Here is a 26431-nt window from a genome sequence, read left to right on the forward strand (position 1 = left end):
TGCTGTTTGCAGTGAGCAGTGACAAAAAAAGAGAATTATTAGGTCCTTCGTTTGAGTCCTTCCTCCTGCAACAGCAGACAGTTGCCCTCTCATTATCTACTGGCCAACATGTACTGTGGAGTCAGACTCATTACCTGCAGCAAAGCTCTAGGGACAGGCCAGATTGGCACAGTTGGCAGACGGGGTGATACATGCTGTCTTTAACGGTTTGTTTCAGCACAAGTCTGTGGATTCTTGCAAAACAATGTGTTGGAGATGTGCTACTTATTTGAACTAGTAGTGGATGTTGTTAAAAACGATATATTTTAAACCTAGCATTAAAAAGGATGTTATTGAAGTTAACTACCACTCATATTATTTGCAGGGCACATTCTTAGAAATAGACATACAACAGCTAACTCGAGCATTCACAGAATATACCTCTATGTTTAGAAACTGAAAACCAGCAATCACTAAAATGAATCTGAAAACCTTCTTATGGTGATGCTTTGGTGACTCCTGGTGGTCACACTGAGTAACACAGGAAAATGTTTACTATAGAATATGAATTATTTATTAGAACAATAAGAGAACAATACTGAGAAATAGGATGAACCTCGACATGAGTACAACGGCACAGTGTATACGTTGTATTTACAATACATTACATGTACATCACAAACACATATCTCAGCTCACAGTACAACACTCACACGATGGGCCACACTACATCAAAATAGCATGGCTGCACCAGCCATTTTTTAAGTATCAATATGAAGCCAACATAAGCATAAATAACTCCATGAAAGTACCACTATACTGTACAAAATGTTCCGATATCTCACTGTTCTTATGAAGTGTGTAGTGTTTCACACAATAAATATTGACAGAAGCATGTTGTGCATTGAAACGAGCAGTGAAAACAATATAAAGCAATCTGTACAACTTTCATTCTGCTGCTCTAAGCTCAGTGGGTTCCTGTCATTGCTAGTAACGACATGCACTTTTTGATGACCTTTTCCGCTGCTCACACATTTTACTGCAGCCTTTGATTTCCATTTTATGTTTAACATAAATAGCTAAGCTCATTAACTGATCAAGAATTGATCAAACACATTCTGCAAATGCCTTTTCCCCCTCTAAAAATACTGCATTCCTTCATTCAATGATGCCTTGTGTTTGCACACTAGCTAAATAAATTAAGTAATGCTCAAGCTACTGATTGTCACCTTTCTAAGCTGCTGAAAACATTAAAGGGGCTTGTCCTGTTTACTTCAGATTTGCAATTTAAAAAAGCCTTTTTTAAAACCATCTTCCCACTAAAAAGTAATTTGGATAAATGTGCATTTAAAAAAAAACAACAAGTTGTTAAATTGCACCGTATTTAGCTTTAAAAAATCCACCACCTTTAAAGAAATTCCTTAACCTTATTATTGGTGACACACAGATTTTCCTTCCTTGATAAAAACAACTTGTGCAGCGTTTTCTCCTTTATATCATGTTATCTTCATCTCATTATACTGATAAATACTTGCACTGTTCATGATCAAATCAGGATTCATACCTGCTGCCACACGGAGGCAGCACCAGTCCCCTTGCTGAAGCATCAGTGTATGTATAAGTCTAAGAGGAGGAGTCCTCCTCCACTGGGTGGAGAGCGTGCCTCTTCAGCAATGTCTTTAGTATCTCCACCTCCCGCTCTGTCTCTTTTAGTTTCTTACGTAGTGTCTCATTAGCTTTACGGAGCTTCTGGTTCTCCTGTTAAAGAAACCTTATATTAAAATAACAAGTGGGCGATATGGTGCATAAAAGTAGAGTATAATTCATAGTGTGATACTCACCAGTTCCAGAGCTTCGTAGGTAGGTTTGCTCTCCTCCTCTGGCTCTTTAGGCTTTTGCACAACAGAAGCTCTGTTTTCCCATTTGGCACAGTATCGCTGTTTTCTTTGGGGTATTGGGCTGGGACATGAGGTGAGGGTGGGTGTTGCTGGGACTAAGAGAGAAGCTGAGGTGGGCGATACTTCAGGTCCATCTGTCTGGGTATGGCTATGGACTCTCCTAGGCCTCGAACTGGAAGTGACTGGGGAGTCCGGGCTCCAGTCTCTCCTGTCATCCGGAGGGTAGGGGAAAGGACATTCTTCTGAACCTGGGCAGAGGGACACGCTTAGTAATTATTTCTGTTCATTTCAAAATGCACATTAACAGACGGAAATAGCTATTGTTCTCATAGCCCTGTAAAACCTGAACCATGAGCTACATCCAACATTTTTGTGCAATTTATTGCTCACAGTAGCACTGCTTGTGTCTGATTGTATACAACACATTTTTCAAAAAAACAAAAATAAAAATCACGTTGATGATGTAGAGATCTCAAAAGCTCATGTATGAAATATGATACAACTAAAATGAAAGGGCTAAAATTGTCTAATGATTCCTTTTTGCTGATCACGGTTGTCTTACAAAGCTTACCAATGCGTTTGACTTGGTTCATCAGCATCTTCTCACTGACAATCTCCATGCTATTGTTCTTTCCCAACAGGCATTGATGTGGTTTAAGTCCTATTTGTGCAACAGAAAGCAGCGTGCAGTTTTTAAGTGGGTGCAAATCGGATCTGATTACTCAGCAGCAAGGGGTGCTGCTAGTTTCTATCCTAGCACCACTTCTTTTTGTATTCTATTCAACTAATTACTCTACGCAACTTTACGCAGATGACACTATTGTCTATACATCAAAGACCTCTGTTTTACAACCTCAACAGTTCTGCACTTTGACTTTAAAACTCTTCAAACCTGGTTCTCAGCTAACAAATTATTGCTTTGTAGATCAAAAAAACTTACTCTATGCTCTTTAGCGTAAAGACAAACCTTTAACTAAAATCTTTTGCCATAGCCTGAATATTTTCCCCTTCAGAAAGCAGAAAAATATTTACATTGCACTGACTCTAAACTTACTTTTAGACCACGTATTGACTTTAATATTGGTATTCATTGTTCCAGACACTGTCTTGTTCACAATATTAAACAGAGATTTGTCTCACTTGCCACGTTACTAGGCACACCTGTTCACTTATCACAAATATGTTTTAAATGCAAAACACGTGCTCTTCTGCATACAAATACAAGCAGATGGGCATAAAAGGAGCGGTCTTCTGCTGCCCAAAGGTCCCATAAAGCCCCTACTGCAATGTGGCTCAACGGGAGCTTTGCATGATGTATATGAAACCGACACATCTGCAGCAGCTGTGTGACACTATCATGCAAATAATGGACCTAAACCTCTGAGCAATGTTTCTAGCACCTAGTTGAATCTATGCAATAAAAAGGCCAAACCACTAGTGGGAACTGCTAGTGTACCTTATAAAGTGGCCAGAGAGTGTATATTACCAATTATGTGGTGGCTGTAGCTCAGGAGGTAGAGCAGGTCATCTACTAATTGGAAGGTTGGAGGTTTGATCTCTGGCTGCTCCAGTCTGCATACCAAAGTATCCCTGAATACGATCCTGAACCCCAAGTTGCTCTAAGATGCGTTCTTTAGAATGTGAATGCATGTGAATGGATGTAAATGCTAGATATAAAGCACTAGAAAAGGCGTAGAATGAATGGGTGTGAATAGTTGAATGAGGCATGTTTTACAAAGTGCTTTGAGTGTGCGAGTAGAAGATCGCCCATTTACCATTTGAACTACAGTAAAATGGATCTTCATCCTTGTAATATTATAAATAATTGTAGTAGATTTGGACATATTTTGAAATGTAACTTTGATTACCCTCATAGTTTAAAACATTCTTTGGTTTCTTTTATTTCATGTTATTAACTAAAAAGCTCCTCTTTAAAGTAACTTTTATGCCTAAAGAGCAATCAGTGATCCTTAAAGAAAATGGCTCAGATCAGTTATCACACCATATGACAAAACAGTACGTCAGAAAGACTAATTTTGAAAGAGCCTGAGTCTCTTAGTTAGTCAGCCTATAATAAGCAAAAACGAAAGTTTTTCTGCTCCGAATATAGAAGCATTTTTAAAGCCGGTGGGCAGCTTGAGTTTTACTGTAAGTGAAACTGTTCCTAGCGATAGATGGAGGGAAATCACCCTCACAGCAGACCTGACCTTGCGTTCAAGAATTGTTTTTTCTTACAGCTATTGCAAACTCTTTTTGGCACAGATGAGAAAAAAACAACTTTATTTTCTGTGCAGTGTCGGAGGCAGTGATTACAGGAAACAAAAACTGTCTCACCAATGAACAAGTGGCTTAAAAACTTTCCGCCAGAAGATGGCACATGATACAGAAAATTAGTGATTACTCCATGCCGGGTATTTGTTATTGTCTACATATTTGAGGTGAGATTGTGCGGTAACATGTGCAAGAAAAGCATGGCGTGATTAACAGTACTGAATGCGGGTGTACCCCATCAACACAACCCACCCTCTGAAGTGCCTGTGGTGACCGGCGTGGAGCTCGGGGTCGGACTGTCAGTGGCGTTGGTCACTTTGGTGTTCTTCTTGCACTCAAACGCCACCTGGTCCTTGCACAGCTTGTGGCAGTTCATCCCGCAGTCTGTGCAGGCCCAAAAGAATGCACGACATGTCACAACAGGAACCGAAGTTGATCTAGCTTCAATAAACTGACTTCTCACTTCTCTTTGAACACTATCTGTTCTGCAAATGCAACTCTCAGACTCTTGTTTTTGCATGCTTACTGTCAAGCAAACAAATAGTTCTCAGATCTTTAGAAGGACGGGGGAGGGGGAAGAAAATTGTGGTTCTCAGTGCAGTCTCTTTCTGTCATGTGCTGCAAGGTTCAACTAGCAACATGCAACGCAACAAAAAACCACACTCCATTTCACCTGCTCCCCACAAGACAGAGTGTACCTCTCCAAGTATTTGAGTTAACTGACATTTGGCCAGAGATACCAAAGTTACACGAGAGAGATCACCATATTCACCTTTGCATCTGTAGCCTTGCTTGATGACACCCCATAACTGTGAGAGAAAAGAGAGAGAACAACATTTATGTGACTAAACATAAAAGAGCAAAACCCAAATGACATTTTTTTTTAGAAAACAGCACCAAGGAGGTTTGTGTTTCCTTACAAATCCTGAGCAGTTGTCACAAAAGGTGGGTTTCATGTAAGTGGTCTCCTGGAAGTTGTGGACAAAGCCAAGGCCCAGCTTGGAGCAGATGACACTGGCCCGCATAAAATAAGCTGTGATCTCCTCTCTGCTGACTTGGCCTTCCCTGAAAAAACCACAACACATATATTGTAAGCTGATGTTTAAAAGAGGAAACAGAGCTGTGATACAGGATGATTGCAAAAGAGCCTGATATACTAAAAATCTATTAATAGTAATAATTTACATGTTATTTTTGTAGGTTTTTTAAAAAATTTTCATTAATGTCTCTCCATATTTATAGATGGCTACACCCACTCATCTGCCCAGTGGTTGTAAAAAAAAACATATACCACTTAGTGACAATGTTTTTTACAGCACCGGTTGCCTATCAGTTGTGCTGGTTTTCATGTACACATTTAGCAGCAGCTTTATGGTTAATTCCGCAGCTATTTTATGTTTCCGGTTGCTAAACTCGCCACTACACATCTACAAATGCCACTTTTGCTTCCTCTCCCCTGAAGTCATAAATAGCCTCTGAGCGAATACATGACCTGTCAAGAGACTCACTTCTCTTTGTCCATGACACAGAAGGAAAACGGAAAGCTAGCAGCGATTTTCTCAAAGTCCTCCTGATTAATGAAGCCGTTCTCGTCGTGGTCGTAGTTCTTGAACACGGACTGCGAATGACAACAAATAAAAAGCATTGTTGCTCAGTTGTTAGCGAACAATAGCGGGGAAGGCAGGCTGTCAGGATGGCATCATGCAAGAGAATAGTTGAAATAAGGAGGCTTGAAAACTGTGGAGGCTTGAAAAAGGGAAGCGCTTACATCGACCATTCTTTGCACGTGTTTGCTGATGGTTCGAGGATCGGGTTTAGGAGCCACTCCTGATGCCCAGTCCACAAACACGGGAGGTCTAGAAGGTGTGGCTGGCTGATTAAAAAAAAAGAAAACTAAGTCTCAGGAGATATGCAAAATAACATCTGACCAAAGGAGTTTCAGTTATCATACACTCCATAAAATAAGGCCCAAATGACGACAACTTTAAGCAATTTAATTCCATTTAAATCTGTTACGTAGGTACGATTATGAGGGCAAAGACTCTTTTTCTGAGTGCATGGGTGAAACAACCAAGACATTACAGGCTAATTACTGCGCTTAAGTTAGTCAGTTTGACAAAAGCATAAAAATTCACTTTCAACAATGTTGCACGGATGTCAGGCTAGGCACTTTCTTATTTTCAGTCTTCAGACTAAGTAATTGCTTCATTTTTAGCACACACAAGAGACAGTGAAATCTATATTCTCATCTCTGAGAGAAAGCAAATAAGCCTTTGCTTCCGTTAAGCATCATTACACTTTTGCTTAACCAATCTCAGGTCCCAAAGAGGTGAAAGGCTTGCTGTTTCTGTCTCTTTGCATTAGGCCAAGATAAACAGCTGCTCTCTCTAAAGAAAGAGAGTGAATAATCCTGCTTTCCAAGACAATCTATTAGTTTGTTGATATGCTGAATTTTTCCAGCTGGTAAACAAATGTTTACTTAAATCGTGTCTGTTGCTATCACTCACAGGTGCTTTGCAGTTCTTGGGTTCCCGTGCATACGACAGTTCATAAATCTCATCCTCAGAGTAGTAAAGATCCAAGGATAGCTGCAAGACATTAAAAAGCCACTTATTGCTGCATGGAAGGTAAACAGAATGAGAAAAAGGTCTCTAGATTTCTCCTTGAAACATGTTTTGGTGAAGGTGAATTCAGGTTGCGGGGTAATTATTATCTCTTCACGGGCATGCTGTCATTCAAGTAGGATTAGCACACTGCACTCAGATAATACAACAATACAGCAATCTGAACTCACTCTCATTCACATTCAGCTTGTCACCCACACACTCATAGATCATAGACTCTAATCACACCCACACGAGAAAAAGACAATCCACATGCTGCACTCATTTGCATCTTTGTATGTGTTCAGCGCTACTTGCTGAATCACATGAAGCTGCATAACAATTTCAAATGAACCCAAAGTCGCCGCGAGCAGTTCGCTACCGTCAACAGGTGAACCAGGTCCTTGTTGGCATCCAGCCTGGGTGGGATCTGCTGGAGTTGGATCAGCTCGTTGATGTGGTTGTACAGGGCCTGGAGCTTCTGGACGTTCACCTTGTTGTCCTCGACATAATCCGACATGGCCTCATTGACTGAGATCAGGTCTTTGAGGTGGACACCCAGGATGGGGATTTTAAAACCTGTACACTTGTTGTAAGCTTGTCTGTAGTTGTCATAGTTTCTGCAAGAGGACAGCAGGTCTGTCATCTCGTTCAGTACCTGGGGAATGAAATCATTTTTATCATTGTGCTACAGTTATTTTTCTCCAGTATTTTGATCCTTGACTCTAAATGAACTGGACATCGCGTTGCCAGTTACCCTTTACCTTAGTGACTTCACTCGGTACGTGCGACGTGGTGTCTTTCAGTCTGGAGATTGAGCTGTGACATAGGCCTCCCACCACCGCCATTAGTGTGTTGTAGTTGTGCATAAGGTGCAGACTCTGGCGGACACGCACAAGAAACACACGTCAGTCCATTCACGCACACACACACACTTATAAACGCGCAATTAAACTTGTTTCAGGTAGCCTTGGTTATATAATCCACAACAGTGGCATTACATAAGCCACTTAGATCGTTGGCTTTTTCTTACTGCACTCTGATGGTTCGCTCTTTTTTTGGAAATGCTTTTCCCTCTCTTATTTTTTATAAATTCTCCAGTTCTTGCTGTCACTGGAGCATTATGGTGTGAAATTCGTTTCCACACCCGTGGGTTTCGAGGTTGACAGCAGTGAGCAGCAGCAGACTGGTGCATTAGTGTTGCAAGAGGTCCTCCAGAGTACAAGCCTGCCTAACGGCTCCCCAAAGCCAGTGTATCACTTCTCAGCAGGCTGCACACAGCTTCACGTTGGAGTGGTTTTAACAAGCCAGCTCTGATCAGAGACTACACTCACGAGTCATTTCCTGCTTTTCTTCTCCTACAAAGTCCTCATTGTTTAAGAGTGTTCCACTTGGTGACTTCATTAGCTTGCATTCAGATAATATTTTTCTATCGGTAAGATATTTGGATACCCTAAAAGCCTGCAGCACAGCTCCTGAGAATCACTACAAGCTCTCTGAATATGCATTACACAATTACTAACATGTGAGGGGCTTTCAGAGTGAGACAAAAGTCATATTAACACTAGTTAGATAAGGTGCTGGAACAACCGCACATAGATTTAAGCGAAGAGGAAATGTAAGCACAGAAAGTATATGTGTAGTGGAAGTGGGGGTTGATTTAACCACTACCTGTGCAACGTGGATAAACTTAGTGAAAACCTCAGCTCTCAGCTGAGCGGTTGGCCGGCTTAGCACCATCAGCTGAACCCACTGGGAGACACCGTTACACAGCGCAATGGAACGCTCCATCACGGGGATGTCCTTCATGCAGCAGCTGCGGATGTAATGCTGATAGTCTACAAACTGGCAAAGAGAGCAGAGACAGGAGCATAAACCGCTGCACGGAAACTGCAAAGCATTTCCTGTCAGGAGGAAACACTTAATGGTTCTTAGTAAATGTAATTAAAAAAAAAAAAACAGAGAACAAAAACAAAACAGCAAAGTGTTAATGATAAGCTACAAACAGGTGCGCTTGTTCTTTTAAGTTGGTGTGTGTTTATACTCACTGATATTCTGCAGAAGGATTTAAATTCAAGGTAGGTGAGATGCTCGGCCAACTCAATGGGCTCCAGGTGGTCAAAAAGGAGCGACACCTTCCTCTTTTTACTGCTGTTAGCTTTAATCTTCTGGCTGGCTTTCCACGACCAGTCTCGTTCGGTTCTGGAGTACACAACGAAACAAAACGTGAATGCATCAGAAGAAAGGTTATGTAGCAGCAAAACTTCATAGACTGAAAAGCTGCAAATGGATTTCTTTGTTTGTTGATTCATGGAAGTCTCCCACAGAGCGTTTCATTACATTTATTTGCGGTCACTTCCTGGAGAGAAAAATGGTGCAGCTACAAAACGTGCAGTTTGGAGTTTTAATCTTTTAATTCTACAGTTCAATGATTTTAGCTTAACAAATGTAAGTATCTACCACTTTTATTAATGTTGCTGCTTTAGTATTGGGCTGTTGATCAGACACAATAAAGCATGTGATATGCGTGAAACTGATATTTCTCACATTATATATAAAACAACTCTTTGCATCACTAATTATTAATTGGCAGATTATTCTCTAAATATAATTATAGTTAGCTGCAGCATCAATCTGAGTATTTAACTTAAAACTGTGCAGTCCAGTTTCATCACAGCAACCTAAATGATAAAAAACAACAACAATAAAAAATGGAAGATTTAGCATGCTTACTACGGGTCTGTGTTCTTCATAGTGAGAGTCTCTATTCTTGATCGTGACTGATTTCAGTACTTTTATGACTGCAACAAGCAACCGAGAGTTCTGTAGACCTAATGTCTCAGTTGGCCAGCTGGCCGGAGATTAACACTTACATCCATTTGGTCTCTAGGAGAGAGCAAAGTCGCTCCTGTCCGTGCTCTCGGATCAGATCCCGAAACTCATCCAGGCTGTCTGACAAGCTGTGGTGCAACCGGAACATCATCCAGAATTCCTGGATCCAGTGCCTGTAAGAGTAAAGAATGATAACAGTGTGAATGAGATGTAAAAACAAGCCAAATTGAACTCTGAGTCGGTGTATTTGTGGGACTGACCTGATGAGGTAGCATATCCTCTGGCACTCTGCTGGCTGCTCGCTGTCTACTGCCGTTTTAAACGTGAGGACTTCAGTTAAGGAGCAAGTGACATGAGCATAAACCTGATGAATATGAAAGTTAAAGCTTGGATTCACTGCTGCTTGTCTTGCCAGCAAGTTATTCTAGACAATTTTTTTCTGGAGTAAATAATGAACATATGGTTGATGTGACTGTGCAACTTCTTTCCAGCAAACAAAGTCATTAATAAAAAAAAACTAAACTGAAAAGGCAAACACAGGTGACATTTGTTAATGTGGGAGGAGGCGACTGCATGAAGCAAAACTCCCGATGAGCATCACGGAATGAATCATTCTGGCTTACAGAGGTAAGAGAACAACATAATGCACAAAGAAACCGCAGAATCGGTGCCTCGTATATTGTAGAAAAACTGTTTTGCGACGGATCTTTAAACGTGCGGCAGTTTAAACAGTGCTGTCAGCTCGAAAGGCTATTATTTATTACGGAGGTCACTCTGCCTTCCTTTTAGCACATGTTGCTCAGAAAAACACCGCCCTGTGAATTTATATCCAACCGACTGTATAGCTCTGCGCTGGCAGGAACGAGATTGCGGTGAAGCACATAAAAAGGCTAATTGCGTCATAGGAGCAGAAGAAGTGCCCACGCAATTCCAAGGCCAGACTGTGATGAAGACTGTTAATGGCCCCCTGTGCCTCTTCCCTGATCCTAACCCACACACTGTATTTATTTGATGCATCCTTTTGGGTCTCGGGCACAGAACGAGAGGGTTAAAAATAGCAGAGAGGGCCATTCGGCCGTGCGTGCATTGACGTGGGTCTGCGCGAGCGGGGGGCTCTTTAGGCAGTGGAGGGTCTGTGTTTATATATAGCTGGAGAGAACTTGTATGTGAAAGAGGCAGAGGTAATTAACACCTGAAACCACAAGGCTTTCTCACCGTGGGGCTGATAAGCTCCTCTGAGGGGCTTTGTGATGCCACTGCTGTTTCCTGAATGAAAGCTGAGATTATAGATCCTCCCCACAAGTCACAAGGCATTAAAAAAACATGGGTTTTTTTTGGTGTGAAGCAGAGAAAATAAAAAAGCACTGAACCAAACATTCTGAAAGAGACCAAAATGCTGAAAGGTAATAGACTCCCCGCTATTGAATACACCAGCTCAGAATAGAGGAAAGTTGCACACTGAAAGCAACTGATGTACAAAATCTAAAATGTCTGACAGGAGGAGCAAACACGAACTGCCACTTTCCTATCACATTTTACACACTGACAGCTACAGGCTGCATTGTGAGCCAAGTATGAACTTGACAGCGTGTTGCTGTTGACAACCAAATGAAAGCAGCACACGGCAGAACAAGTGGTCTGATCTTGGTCTACATTTTCTGCCCAGAATTGGCCGCTGATTTGTTTGAATCACGTCCCTGCCTTGTGACAGCAGCCCCCCCCCCCCCCAAAGCTTTTATGATGCACTCCACAAAGGATATAAAAAGACGAGTTTGTCCAGCAGATCACCGGAGGAGATGAGGTGACGGTGCATGGTCAGGGTGATGTTCAGCAAGTGGCCGTTCCCGTTTACACATCCGTTTGCGTCTGCAAAAGAAAACGAACGCACACGTGCTCGAGTTAGGCGTCGCCGCTGTAAAGAGGAGGAGGTTTACAAAAACACACGCCACCCTCTCAGATAAAACCTGCTCTGATGGTGAGAATTCTTCTGCCTGCCTTTCATCAAATACAATCAACCAGAACACATCACATTAAAATGTACTATTAGAGCTGCTTTTGTTGCTGTTGTTGTTTGATTATCAGAGATCAGATGGGAGTTTGTGGCATGGTTTTTGTTGCTTTTTTGGGGGGCTGGTGGGTTTTGAATATCAAATGACTCAAAGATGGTATATATGCACTCCGTTTGGCCTCTCAGGGCCACCGTACACACACACACACACATACATACATACATATATACATATACATACATATACGTGTGTGTGTATATGTGTGTATTTTTTAAATACAGAAGCCGCTACTAGTACTAAGATAAACCCCCTTTTGGTTTCGCATCATGTTTAACTCAAATGTGGTTTTCAGATCCATCACACAGTTTTCTCACAGAAAGTTAATCGCATAGCTGATGATGTTTTGAAGGCAAACAGAATAACATGTTGCCATGATGTTTCTTGCTTACAGCAAATAAATCTGGATCAAAATGTATATTTATGTGGGGAAATGCAGGCCAAGCTGAGGGGGGAGTTTGAAATTTTGATATTGTGAACTAACAGAATAAACACACAAATTTTGCAAGCTATATAGATTTTGCATTCATATAATGTGAAGACCAAATATTGTATTTCAGTGTTTTCACAACTTTACTCAAGTGAAACTTTGTGTTTATAGACTCACGTAACAGTCTTTGTGCTCTTGCGTCTTCTGCTTTTTCTCTTGCAGCATCTGCTAAAACTGCAAATTGTTATTTCAGCTACTTTTCTGTGTGGTATCTTTGAGTTTCAGCAGCGATGCACACATACATAAGCCCCTCATTTCCTATAATATTTGTTCACTTCGCAAACTGGAGCCAATCAAAATGTGGGACATTATCTCAGCATGCTGAACAAGAGATAAAGGTGCTGTAAAGTCCAGAATAATATGAGACGCTTGGCCACCCTATCCCCAGCCAATAGTCTTGCATGCTAGATATGTTGGTGGGATGAGGGTCTATGCATCAATAATGTTAAAGAAATACCCTCCTCCTTCTTCATTTATTTTGTACTACATAAATCCAGCATAGACATTTTCATCACTTTACAAGAGACAGTTAGCTTAAACTTATGCCCACATTCTCGTGCCATTACCTTTCCGTTGAACGCTTACCTTTTCCTCTGATTGTGTTTACTTCTGCTGCTCGCCTGTCTCACTACCTTTTTTTTTGGCTTCCTTTTTCCTTGCATGTATCTGACTTCCTCTCTTTGTATGCAGACCACCTTTCCTTATAATGCTCGTCTGACTCCACGCTATGACTGACATCTCGAAACCGCGAAAAGAAAGACAAATTTCTTATCAATGACCTATTAATATCGGACAAGATGAGCACAAAAAGTGATTTTCCCACACACTCAAACAAACCACTCATCTTCAGCACAAATTCAAAAATGACTGTATCGTTCCGTAAATTTGCGGTTGACGTAAAAAGGAAGTGAATTTAATAGCAGCTCTAGACTATTTGTGTCTTTCTTCCCCTGTGGTCCCTGAAAATGGGCTGAAAACCTTAAGAACAACATTTGCGAAGTCTCAAGCTGCGTGCTGTTTCCCTTTAAGCTTTGCCAGTGTCTTTACACCATCAAGGATATCAGGCGTCTGAGGACCCACTTTTAAACAATATCACCTTGGAAATACCTTGGACGCCATGGCAACATGTTTTCTAATCTTTGTTATCTGTAAGCAACTTGCCACTGCTGCCGCAGCTGACTAATCCATCCCTCATATCCTGCATCTGGTGTGTTTGTGTTTGTAACACGCAGGCTCTGCCATCTAAACCCAGCGAATGTCAGTGACCTTACCCTCCAAGTCATTAAGAGAGTAAAAGAGACAAGAAAAACACAGGGCTGCTTATAAAATGACACATGTGATACAGGTTGCAAAAATTTGGTGCAGTTAAAGTTAAGACATATGCATGCAGAACAATTCCCACTCCTTCTTGGCATTTCTGGTAAACACAAATATAATAAGATTGCTTTAATCAAATTATCAGTTAATACTCTCTTAACTTACTAACACTCAGAGTCAGACCTACTGTAAAATAAAGCACAGCAGGAGGCTGTGAGTCTCCATAAGGCAAACAATTACGCCATACTTTTTTCACAACTTTCCAACCACTAACCCTCCCTGTGCAGGGTTAATTGTGGGAGGAAATCCCCTCCGGACTGGCTGTTAGTGACTGGAACATTAGGAAAGCTGCTGCCCGGCGAATGATGATAAACACTGCAGTGGGCATGCGGCCGGTGGCCTACTTTTAAGGTTATCTTCGACATTCATCGGCCGATCCAAACATGCACGTCATGTTTCCTTGTTTTGACAGAGGCTATCAGATTGGACGGTCCTTTTGTTTTAGAAGAACCCGAGTCAGATTGCCATCTCTATGTACTCTGGGCAAAATCTTCCATAATATTTCGGACTCTGTGAAACTGTGTCGACAACACTGTTTCCATTCGTGCTTTACAACAGTAATTCCCAAGCAGGAAAAAAGCAAACAAATAAACAAAAAAAAACTACTTAGATGGAGAAAGTAAAGTAAAAAAAAAAAAACTGCATATAAACAAATAGAAAAGGATGAATTAAAAGTGGATTTAAGTGGTTAAATAAACTAAAGGCTAAAGCTCTCTGAATATAAACAGCTTAAAAATGAAAGAGTAACTTAAACCGTTATCTAACAGCAAAAGATGTGAAATAGATGTTGTGATCTGTATGCAATATGTAGTTATGTAAAGTCATGAGCAAGCAAAATTAACACATTTTAACAGAAAGCCAGTTGTAATGAATTTTTAAAAAAAGCTAAATGTCATGGCTAAATAACCATTAATGTTACATAGCTACAAATTGGGATTTGATGTTAGTTAATGAAGTGTCCAAGCAGTAGATACATTGCAACAAAAACATTAAAATTAAATAAATACTGAAACATCTGCACCCGCATTTATGTGGGAGTAGATGGGTAAATAAATACAAAAATAAAAATATTCTTATGCAATAAACAAAGTGTTGTTTTCTTCACAGCTGTGAAGATTGAGACTTTCCATCAGGCCAAAAAACCCACCACTGTTTCTTGACTTATATAGCGCGTCTTATTCTATTGGCTTATAAATATTTTGCCAAATTTGCAAAAAAGAGGCAAATTAAATGCAAGCAGTACTGTAATAAACAAAAAAGAAAGCAAGAACAAAAACAGAAAAAAAATATGGGTGTGTTCTGAGCGGTCCAAGGAGAAAGATGATGTCAACAGCTATTGATCCACACCTCGCAGTGCTCTGCATTTCAAAGGTTGGTCAGCATCTGAGGACTACCGTTCAGGGATCTGACCTTTCAGCTCAGCCAGGCTTGAAGCTGCCATCCGGTAATCCTTCAAATAGCTCTTACGTGCACTCTCACATTTGAAAAGGTGGCAGGACTCGAGGACCTTAGGGGTCCCCTGTGATGTGAGTCAAGAGGACCAGAACTGTGATGCATTTTATCAGGAGAGGCTGTGCAAGGAAAACCCCAGTCATAACACATTATCCTGACAGAGAGACACTGTCACACACTGAGGGTGTAACTTTCAAGCGTACGGGGTCTATAGGGCTAAAACCCCTCCCACTGATTCTGTATCCTGCCAACGGGAAGCCGACTGTGATTAATACCTGCATCTCTGCAGATGAATGTAGTTATGAGATGTCATTTTATGTGCAGTCCATTGTAACACTTCTCCACTGCTCTTGCTGCATTTGCGTAACCAGGCAACGGCAGTTTGAAAGCTTGTCTCTTCAGAGATGCAATCACCATAACTCAAAGAGCACTCCAGACAACTCGATGAAGCCAATGATATCTGCTTGATTGATCCAACTATAGCCTACACAATCACTGCTGTGCTGTTCTTTCATTTAAGTACGCCCTCTATATATCATGCAGCCAGTGAAATATTAATGCACAATTAATAGAGTGCAGCAAAAAGCATTTCTAAAAAATTAGCAAGCCTCAAACACCGTGTCCCTCAACATTAAGGCACAAAATCAGACCGACAAGAGACTTTATCTTCAAACCATGAAATCTTACACTAAACAAAAATAAAGTCAGCCTTGGTAAGAAATCACTTTTTTACTTTCCAACACGAGGCACTCCCTTCTTTCTTTAGAGGCCTGCCTAAACTTGTTGCTGGTGAGAGAAAGTGGTGAGAAAAACAGACTCCTTAAGCTACAACATTCTGTGATCTCGCTTAACCTGAAGGTTTAATGTCTTCTGATATCCGAAGGACTGCATAACCTGTTACACAACCATAGAGCACAAACACCCTCTGGAGTCTTTTGTTCACTGCAGGACTTCACCTTGTAAAACAAACCAGCCAAGAAGGTCAGCGCTAACTTACCAAAAGACTGCAGGCAGGCTTGGATGAGCTCCTCCCAGGTTGCGCCCTTGGTGAGGTGTCCCAGAGGCATTACTGATTTACTCGGCGGGGTATGGGCCGGGCTAGGTTTGTGGAACCTGTGAGGCCGACCTGGAGGAGAAACTCTAGACCTGGAGGTGCATCCTTGAGTCACTCTCCTTGAGAAACACCAACACAAGAAGAACAGTGAAGGGCGGAGGAGGTACAGGAGGGTTAACTGCAGTGAAAGTGTGCCTTTCTCCTTTTGCTATTAACATGTATGACTGTACATGCACACTCCTTAAACCATGATTTTACGAGAGCACGGGTTATTAGCCCACACGCATGAAAGGATTTGTCCCACAGTCACACAACTCGAAGGTGTTATTTACACTTAAGAAACCCCCGTGGTGTGTTTTGCTATTCATTGTTCTCATTTCCTTCCTTTAACTTGGGGAAATACCGGCTGATTGCGGACATCCACATAAAACTCTCGAGTGACCAGAGCAAAGAGCTTACAAATGGAACAGTTTTACGCATGTAAGCGCTTCAAGCGTAGCAGGTCTGGCCGCAGAGAAGCGGGTGAACTTGAACACGCTTGTGCGCAATAACAAGTGGAAAGCATCAGTTTTTGACACCATTTTGGCCAAAATTCCACATTTACTATTAACAAATAGCTGATAGTAGGATTAACCTTCCTATACCTTCGATCAGGTGCCCACGTTTTCACCAGAGAAAACCAACCAGAAACTCCTCAGTAAAAGCACAAAAAGATGAGCCGACTTACGCTTCGTCTCTGCCCTTTTCCTCTGATGTTATACTTTCGTTTTGGTTTTCTTTTGACTGACATCCCATTGCGAGGTACTGGGCGACGAGCGGTTGAACTAGGCTGTCCATCTGTGTCCTCCTCGATGGGAGCATTACATCGCTCTGCTGGGCTCGGTGCGCCTCCGCGGTCTCACAAGCATTGTGCTGACTCGTCAATGAACGTTACACAATTAAGATTCACCCAGCCTGTCTGTGAGTGGGCGGCCGTGCTGCTGCTGTCGGGCTTGTCACTCACACGGAGTGGACTCCGCGCTTCACTAGTCATTATACTTGCGTCAAAAGTCGTGCTCTAGATTTATACTTGAAGATTTTAATCACGGAAGCGGCGCGGGGGGGGGGGGGGGCTCGTTGAAGTCATTCCATCCAAGAAAATGAAAAGCACATGTTCCTATTATCTTTTGGCACTCTATCAATGATTTAGAACTTGATCACATATTATTTTTATTTTTTTAATTTTCACATTTTCCTGCTATTCCATAACAATTCACATTATATTCACATAACCAGAGGTTAAAATATCCCTTTAATATGAGTACATTCTGGATAATCACTGCGTAATGTGATTCTTCCTTTGGTTTACTAAAAGATGTTGTTTGTTCATTCTGCACAACAGGAAAGGGTGGATCTTCCTTTAACAGATAACAGAGGTTGCAGGTTCCATTACCACTACAGCTTAAATCAGGGATTGTGTTATTGTGCTGTAGGTGGTCCAAAGAAGATGTTTCCTGAAATCTTTCAGGAGCTTTAGGAAGTCTTATCACCTTCATCCAAACGTAGATATGGGGATTATGGCTGCTCACATTTTACTCCAGAGGCCACGATTATATGAGATCTGAACGTTTTAAATTGAAAATAGTCTCATTAATTTTAAACTGAAGCCCATTTCTGAGATATTTTTCCTCAAGTGAGAAATGGATGTACCTGAGTTGGTTTCTAAATTACACTCAGGCCAGCTGGCAAGTTAAAGGTAAGAAGAAAGCCTGGAGAAGTTTGATCCTCTAGTTCTACCCCCTGTCATAAACAGATAAACAAATGATCATCCAAATCATACTAAATCAGCTCTGGAGCTTTGCATTTGAATTTTCACAACACCATAAAAGAAGGATGCATACACATCTGTGAAGACTGTGATGTAAGAAAAGCTGAGGCATCTCTGTCATGAAACCTATCTCCACTCCCTGTACGTAGTTCCCTTTAGTCAGCATGGCTGTGAGGGGAAGGTGCACGCCTGAACCTGAAAAGGGGGAGTTTAAAAACATCTTAGTGGATGATTATTGTTTCCTTCTGTAATGCTTGTTCATGACAAGAGATTTTTTCGTGTTTATCAACGTCACTTGCAATGTGAAGCATGCCCCTTGACTGAGTGAATTCGACTGGCATCAAAGCGCTATTAACTCCACATCAATAGATTTAAACACATGAGCCTCCCCCATTGGCCAGACGACAGGTATGAGTATAAAAGGTTTTGAAATCCAGTTATTATGTATTTGTCTGTATTCAGTTTAACTGTGCAGGTTTAATCTAATTATCTATAATCTTAAAAAAAATTGATTTGTACTTTTCTGTGTGTGTGTATGTGTGTGTTAGTTGGGCTATTTTAAATGTGAAAATTAACACACTGGTCCATTGTTCTCACTCACACACCCAGGATTACTCAGGTCAAAAGGTTTTCTGCTTCCTGCACACCGGAATATCCTCCCTTTGAATAGACGACTACATGCATGCCATCTACAGATGACCAGCAGCTTGGGTTCATGTGTTAGTTTGAGCTCATGCAGAGTGAAGTCATGAGAATATGTGTAAAGACCAGCTGGCTGCTTGTGATAAGATAGTGTATCTGCACCCTTTTTTGTGTCTCTGCTGTTATCGGACTGCTTGGTGATACCTTTACAACTTGCCCCCATGCATCTAAGTGCACTTCTGAAGCAAACTTCTCACTCATCTTATCCCAGTGCTACTTGTAGAAATGTGCTGCTTGAGATAAAACACACACACACACACACACACACACACACACACACACACACACACACACACACACTAATTTTCTATTACTTGAAAATACTGCTGCTCTCTGAGTCTCCACCCAACCTTAAACAAACAGAAAAAGGATCCTGATGTGAAAGAAAATGGTAGCCTTTTAAACACATGCCAGGTACTTTTCTTTGATAAGCTGCACTGTTTCAGACATGTGATAAATTTAGGTATATCTGTTGATTGCCATGCACTCCAAGTGAATGTGCAAATTTTGAAACATGAAAATGACATTTGATGATTAAAGAAAATAAGACACCGACAGTCACACAGTACATCAAGTAGGCTATGTTGCTATTCTGGTAGTCAGTGGTCACTGGTGTAAATGATGTCACAGAGTGTCACATTCAAGGAAGAAAGAGTCAAATACCTTGGACCTGCAGCCGTTAACTCAATAGTTGAGCTGTGGACACCCCCTGGTGGATATATTGAATCATCTGCTGTCCAGCTGAGAGGATGATGTCCTTTTGCAGGTACTGGAAATTAGCCTCAGCATCTTTTGTACAAATACATCAATCACCATCCAGGAGAAGACAGTACTTTTTGTGCAAGCTCTTTTCTTCAAATCACAGTTTCCCTTCAGCAGGGAGATTAATTGAACTTGGGTCTGACCACCAACCTCTGTAGCAGCTGTTTTTGTCGAGGTTTTTATGCTCATTTGACGAAAATTGAGCTGAACTCGTGATTATGGAGGGTCACGAGTGAATTTAACAACTGAATTGTTAAATAGTGAATTAAATGGGTCATTAATTAATAAAAAATGGAAATAAAGTACTAAATAATTTATCAAGTGGTTTAAATGATGATAACATAATTGTAATCATTTATTTATATATTAAATTAATTAATAATTTCCCATTTTAATTAAATAAAAAAAATTATAATAATAATTTTGGCACTCGTTGCCCTCAATACTCTGTCATCCTTGTTTTAAAATGTTGGAAATACGTAAGCACGACCCATAACTGACTCGTGGAGTTACCTTCATTTGTCATGGGAAACAAAAACATTTTTTAATCCCAGAGAGCGTCCCTACAGTCAGAAATAAAATTTAAAAAAAAAATCGGTTTGTTGCTTTACGCAAAGTTTCCGATAGCCGTAAATGTAATTTTAAAAACTGTGTTAGTTGTTTTTTATCTGGTGATGTTTTTTTATGGAGTCAAGGCGCTCGAACAATTAAGTAACGACGAGCTCATGAACGCAACATTCCCGGCCAGCGCGCTAATCGCAAGCAGCTAACAGCCTAGCCGCTAACCGGTGATTGGGGATAAGGATATCTCCAAATCAACAAATACACTGTTTTATTCGCTTGAAACAGCTCGTACATGATTTAAAATGGTTGTGGATGATGTAAAACTACTGACTTACTTCAAGGGAGCGAGAATCAAATTGATCCTCAAGACTTCATCGTTCTTCGGGGTCGTGAAACGTATTTACCCCAACAAAGCTTTGATTTTGGCGGACGGTTAGATGTTTTTAATTAATGTTGTACTTTATTTATGAATTCTTTCTGTAATATAAGAGAGTAAAACTGCTAAATACTTTATATTAGTGTCTTGGAAAGATAGTTGGGGTTTCTGGTTTGTTGCAGTTGTCAGTAGTGATGGCTGGAGGTTTCCCGGAACAAACATTTTCTTTGGCCATCAGATTCTGAATGGTGAGTTCACTCATGAAAAGTAATACCTGAACAGGTTTGTACCAAGCTGCACAGTATTCTTTCATTGTCCATTCTGATATCTGGCTTGACTTTTTATATAATTAATTCAACAGTGGAATTTAGCAGTGATGGGAACGGTGACCGTGAGTAAGTAAGACATGCATGAGGTGCCACTTTTGGTGAGAATGCCTTTTGTCCTGGCTTGTAATCAATTTCAATGTACAAAACTGTGCACAGAAATATTCACCATCACAGACCAGAGGACCACTTGGATGTAGCAAAGTTTCAGCCATACAGGAAGACAGGCACATTGGGTGAGTTCATTTATTCCACTAAAGCTAATGATGAACCAGTTACACCAGGGGTGTCAAACCTAAGGCCCGGGGTCCTGAATGGGCTTTGGAAAGCTTTGGAAAATATGAAGGAGGCCTGTATGCTAATGGTCATTTATACTACACCAAAGTAATTAAGTAATAGATGAACACCTAAACTACATGTTTGCTTGTTTTCTACCCACGGTAAAGAAAAAAAAATCAAAGTAAATTATTGAAAACTTTAAATTTTATAATTAAAGGAATATCTGGTACCAGATTCTTTTCTATAATTTTATGCAGTTGTGAAAACACAGTTGTTTGTTTCTTACAAATTAAGCCAAAAAAGCTGTCCTGACAGGATTATTTTCCTTTATTACAACAGCATTTCTTTATTGTGCAGAAAGAATTTGACGTAGTGTTGAAATTACCCTTTTTTGCTCATATTGAGTCGTCTCGGGGGTTACATGTGCCGTTCGCATTGACACAAGGTTGTCCGGCCCACTAGGTAACGTGAGTTAGACAACCCTGAGCTACACATTTGTTTTGAACGTCTCACTTTTGAGAGGATTTTTCTTTTTCTTTTTGCAGATGATGACGAGGAGGATGAAGAGTACATCAACTACGTAGTTGTTGATGAGTTTCATGAGAAGTTCGGACCTACTGTGAGTTGATTTGATGTTTGCTTTCTACTGTTTAAATGACTCAGATTTCTTTGACCCATGTACCGTATCCAAATGTGTTAGATAATGCACATCAAGAAACAGCACGTGATCGGTGTGGGAGCAGAAGGAGTTGAGGTATTTAAGAATGGACGACTGTGTTGGCTGCAGGTGAGAAGGTCGTCAGTCTTTTGGTTTTTTGTTCCATCATGAGGACAGAAAAAGGAAAATAACTTAAACCTAATTCTTCTAGATTGCCACTAAAAACAAAGTATACCTATTTGATGTCCTGTTACTCGGAGCCCGGGCTTTTAAGAATGGCCTCGCTATGATCCTGGAGAGCAAGGACATTTTAAAGGTGACAAATAACTGCATTAGAAGCTCTCTTAAAATTATGGCAGTGATTATGATTACCGTAGCATATTGGTTTGATATTTGTTATAGGTCATCCATGACTGCAGAGCCATTGCTGGATGTCTGATCGCTCAGTTTGGAGTAAAGCTGGCAAATGTCTTTGACACTCAGGTACGTGCGCAGTATGCACATTATTGCTAATCTTTAGATTATTCTCTAAATTATCCATATTGTTCTTTTCATTTTATGTGTCTCTGTTTTGTCTGTTTGATTGAAATCATTTTTTTTGTCTTCTTTAAATATTTTAGGTGGCAGATGTCATGTGCTTCTACTCAGAGACGGGAGGTTTCCTTCCTGACAGAGTCAGTACTCTCCACGAGGTGTTAAGTCTGCATCTGAGGGTGCCCCCCTCCCAGCTTTTGTCTCTTCAGATGAAGTCACAGTTCACTAAGGTACACCACACAGACCTATCCAGGGTATTTTTTTCTTGTGCTGTATAGGTATTTGGTGCTATAACAGGCTTATGTTTTTACAGGAAGAAAGCAAGATGTGGCACATGCGGCCTTGTCCGTTACCCCTGCTGAAGGTGATGGCTCTATCAGTGATCCACCTACAGCCGTTCAGACTGGTGCTGCTGGACACGCTCATGAGAGACTACATGGCTCTGGTTGATTCCTACCTCAGCAGCAGCCATTACCAGCCCGATGAACTGGCGCATGTTGGCATGGTGGGTAATTAAGAAACAATTAGCTGTCTTCAAAGAAATAATCCTTTTCAGTTTTTTGCTCCAGTCAAAAGTCGGGCAACATGATAGAAACGCGCATGATTTAGTCAACACTGCTGGCTTCATCAGTCTGTTAAAGTGACAGCTTCCTGTCATTCACGCGTGGGACAGGTTTACGTTATCCTTCACTGCTTCATTCACACACTCCCACGTCAGTAACACACAGAAAGACATTTCTGCATGTTATGTACAGTATTTTCATATCTGGTAAAAATGTATGGCATTGATTCTAGTGAGATGTAACTGCACATTTGTATGTTTGGTTCTTTCCTCCGTCATCAGTAAAACACAGAGTATGGGCCTGTCTCTTAGAAAGTGTATAAGACGGACGTGGCCACTTTGATGTCTCAGTGATTGCTGATAACGGTGGCTAAATAATGCTCAGAATTCACAAAGTGGATTTTATATTTTATTCAGCATGATTCGAAAGTAGTGAGTGAGCCGATATAGTCATCAGTAAAGTGTTTGGTGAGCTCACAGAGCAAGATCCGAGGGCTGCTTTCCTATAGAGTTCTATACAACTGGGAGAATTTTCAAACATAGAACCCACATCCATCTTTTAAAGTGTCGATTCTGCCCTCTGCCCTTGTACAAGATGTCTGAGAGAGATTTCTCTTCCAGATTGGGAATAATAAGGAAAGAGATGATAGCTGAGGTAAGAAACAGGGTCTATGCGATATGATGCAATTCTCAGGTGATTTTTAAGCTGTGCAATTCACAAAAGCACATGAGATAAATGCAGTCTTCTCGGTTGTGTCTACATATTAATGATCTGCACTCACGCAGACTTATGCATCATTAAATAAATGTTATTGTAGACCAGCGTGGTAAGGTTGTCCTTACCAGTTATTGGTAAGTCCACAAGTCATGGTCAACACTTTTCATTCAATTGTTCTTACAGTACCCTGCGTTGCATGCGAAATGGCTAATATAGCTAATATAACTTTATGTGAAAAAGTTAAAAATGAATGCCAAAAATAAACATTTTGCTTTTCCTTTTATCAGCTCTAATGTGTTGCAGGATTTCAGATTGAAATATAACTCCACAGATCACAGCGGGCTAATTGTGTGTGTCTGTAAAGGTCTTAAATCTGGCGTTTTCTTTACTCAAGCATTGCACAGATTTAAACTGCTTTGAGTATTTAATTGACATGTGAGGTTTGCAGAAGTTTAAAGGTTAGCAGTAACCGTCCCAATCAACTGTTTGTATCCACAGGAAAGTGTGTTGGAGTTGCCCAGAGAGCTGAGGCAGCTGGAGGTAATGCGTCGCGAGAGGCACGAGTGGGCTTCCAGTCACTATCCACTCACAGAGCAGGGTCTGCTGGCTCGCTTTAGCCCCAAACCTCAGTCTTCATCCCAGGCCTCACCTGCTGTAGAAGAAGACCAAAGGAAAAACCATCCAGATGTGTCTGAACCTGCAAGTGTAGAATCTCCTTCACCATCACCACAGGAGCTTCTTGTTAACCAGTCTGCAACTAGCCCTTTGAGGGTCACCAGTGGGCCTGCTGTGGATGCTCGGGATCCTGCTCCTGCCACTGTGTCAGACCTCACCAATAAAGAGTCCATCAACTGTTCTCTGTCAGCAGGTATGAGCAGAGGGGATGCAGGAGTACGAATGGATCTCATGGGAAGAGGAAGGCTCTTTGGGAAAGAGCAGCCATCCAACGGCACTTTTCCTTTCTTAGGAAGAGGAAGAGGCTTCCTTCTCCACTTACCACCCACTCAGATCCCCATTGAGAGTGCTGGGGACTTCAAACATCAGTGTAGTGTGAAAGCGACTCCTTTCCAGAATAAAATGTCAGAACCTGGCCTCGGAAAGTAACCCACCTAAAGATGTTTGTGGTTTGAGTGGAGAAGAATTTACATTAAGTCCCCAGCCTATCTCATCTTCACTGAGCCAATCATTCAGATATTAAAGTAGTCATCACAAATGTTTACTCTTTTCCACTGTGTAATTCCTTAGCATGGCCAGTAGGTGGCAGTAAATGTTCTTTGTTTGTTTGTTTTGTTTTGCAAAGATTTGTTTGACATTTGTCATTTATGTTTCTGGAAAAATAAAAATATACAGGAGTTCTTATTGTTTAATACAACTAAATGTTTCATCTTGTGTTTTAAGTCGTAGTTGACCCCCTTTTTATCGCACACATTATGCTCTGATAGCATGTCACAATATGTCATGTGTGACGAGAAATGATGGGTTTGGCTGGTGGAACACCAAGTACACCCAGACAACTCCACAACCTCATTAATGTGCTAAACTTAGCGTGATTGATTGCCTGTACAGCCTGTGTTGCAGTTAATTGATTGTGAAATGCAGAAACAGGCACTGATGGATCTGCTGTTAATTGAGCAAAAACATTGCTGGCTGACACTTCTTTTGATTACTGATAATAATAAAAGGGGGGGGAAACATTAGACTTGGTGCAGAAGGAACACAGAGAGGGATACAGATTCTCTGTATCTTCAGTCATTGCTGCTGTTTTAGACGTGCTTTGATCACAGGTGGTCAGCACCTGCCATATTTTGTAATAACAGAAAAAAGATGATGTTATCCTGTTAATTTGCTGCTTGACATGCCTTGCAGATTTTGTGCAGCCATTTTTGCCAGAGATCAAAACAAGCCATGGACACAACAGCAGGGCATTTCTGCAGAGCAAGCCCCCCACCAGTATTAATCACATCTTATTGCTATGGTTATCTACATGCAGAGGCTTGGGCCCTTTCCAAAGCTTTCTAATTGAAAGCATGAAACAGATAATGTAGGATTTTAATTAACTGGGAGGCAGCCTGACACAAAGCCCTGCTTCTCTCGTAGCAACCACCCTGCAACAGGGTGGATCGTACCCATATGCCTCTTTCAGCCCTCTGAAATGCTCCCGTTACTCGGTCTGTGTACGCGAGGTTTCAGCAAGGAACAAAAGGGTTATCGCATCATCTTAATACCGATTTGTGTGATGTTATCTTTGAGCTGCTGCTCTTAAATCCCATCCCACAGCGAGAGAGGATTCATTCCATATAATGTGACTGGAGCTTGCTCCCCTCTATATTTATCTGCGTCAATCAGCAGTGAAGTTGTGGAGGGGTTGTAGTTTGTTGGGGGGGGATATACAGGTCTCCGAGGGGCCATGGAGGACAGGCTCCTGTCATTGACCACCAGATTGGAGCTCTTATTTTAGAGGACCTTGCATTTCCTCTCCGTCACAATAATGCCTTATGTGCAGCACTTCCTGTTTCTCAGGCCTCTGAGGAAGGAACTGCGCGCTTGTCACACGGTAGTCACCGTTTCCTCCCTCCCCCTCGGCCTCCCCTCCCCTCCACCCACAAACTTCAGACAGTGTTATGTCCTTCAGAGAGGAAAGATGACTGCACCTTCAGCATCACAGCAGGATGCGGCCGAGCTAATTTTAGACTAAAAGTCGGAAAGGTAGCGCACAGACATAAACACAAACTTTAGGATGTCCAGCTGTGTTGATTTTGCATCCGAAAATGGAGATCTCAACCGCGCAAGACCATTTATTGTTTTGACTGAGCAGTACGAGCCACGAGGCCTGAAGGTGTAATGGAAATGGTTCACTCACTGAACAATGATGAGCACTTTAAAAGTCACACTTTTACAAACTGCATACATTATTCAAAGACGGCAAGGAAGCCACCCAGACACGTGCCGAGCTGCATTATTGATCACCAGAGCTTCAGGCGCTGTTGTGAGAGTACCAGAAACAAAGGTGTTTGTCCTCCTTCCCACCCCACCAGCTTACAACTCTGAAAATGACACGACCTGGACAACACCTTCCCTCCTGATCGGGGTTAGGCTCGAGGATTTGTTCATAATTAATAGG

At 41.3% G+C, this 26431-nt stretch overlaps 2 protein-coding genes across 2 annotated transcripts; one reads left to right on the forward strand and one right to left on the reverse strand.

Moving 5' to 3' along the window:
* Positions 1 to 530: 530 nt before the first annotated feature.
* On the reverse strand, positions 531 to 17048 carry LOC113012193 (RAS guanyl-releasing protein 1). Its single transcript, XM_026152240.1, has 17 exons — positions 16750 to 17048; positions 15966 to 16141; positions 11344 to 11449; positions 9844 to 9906; positions 9625 to 9756; positions 8800 to 8953; positions 8423 to 8596; positions 7516 to 7632; positions 7134 to 7409; positions 6656 to 6736; positions 5917 to 6021; positions 5657 to 5766; positions 5069 to 5213; positions 4921 to 4957; positions 4401 to 4532; positions 1821 to 2125; positions 531 to 1737 (listed from the first exon to the last, which is right to left on the reverse strand). The coding sequence occupies exons 1-17, from the start codon at positions 16881 to 16883 to the stop codon at positions 1603 to 1605; spliced, it is 2382 nt and encodes a 793-aa protein (XP_026008025.1). The 5' UTR covers positions 16884 to 17048; the 3' UTR covers positions 531 to 1602.
* A 2807-nt stretch (positions 17049 to 19855) lies between these two features.
* On the forward strand, positions 19856 to 24682 carry exd1 (exonuclease 3'-5' domain containing 1). Its single transcript, XM_026152208.1, has 11 exons — positions 19856 to 20289; positions 20416 to 20481; positions 20595 to 20628; positions 20719 to 20795; positions 21384 to 21457; positions 21539 to 21625; positions 21708 to 21812; positions 21899 to 21979; positions 22117 to 22260; positions 22344 to 22535; positions 23809 to 24682. The coding sequence occupies exons 1-11, from the start codon at positions 20160 to 20162 to the stop codon at positions 24412 to 24414; spliced, it is 1596 nt and encodes a 531-aa protein (XP_026007993.1). The 5' UTR covers positions 19856 to 20159; the 3' UTR covers positions 24415 to 24682.
* The last annotated feature ends 1749 nt before the right edge of the window (positions 24683 to 26431 follow it).

Source organism: Astatotilapia calliptera, chromosome 19 (assembly GCF_900246225.1).
Source record: "Astatotilapia calliptera chromosome 19, fAstCal1.2, whole genome shotgun sequence".
Classification (NCBI taxonomy): domain Eukaryota; kingdom Metazoa; phylum Chordata; class Actinopteri; order Cichliformes; family Cichlidae; genus Astatotilapia; species Astatotilapia calliptera.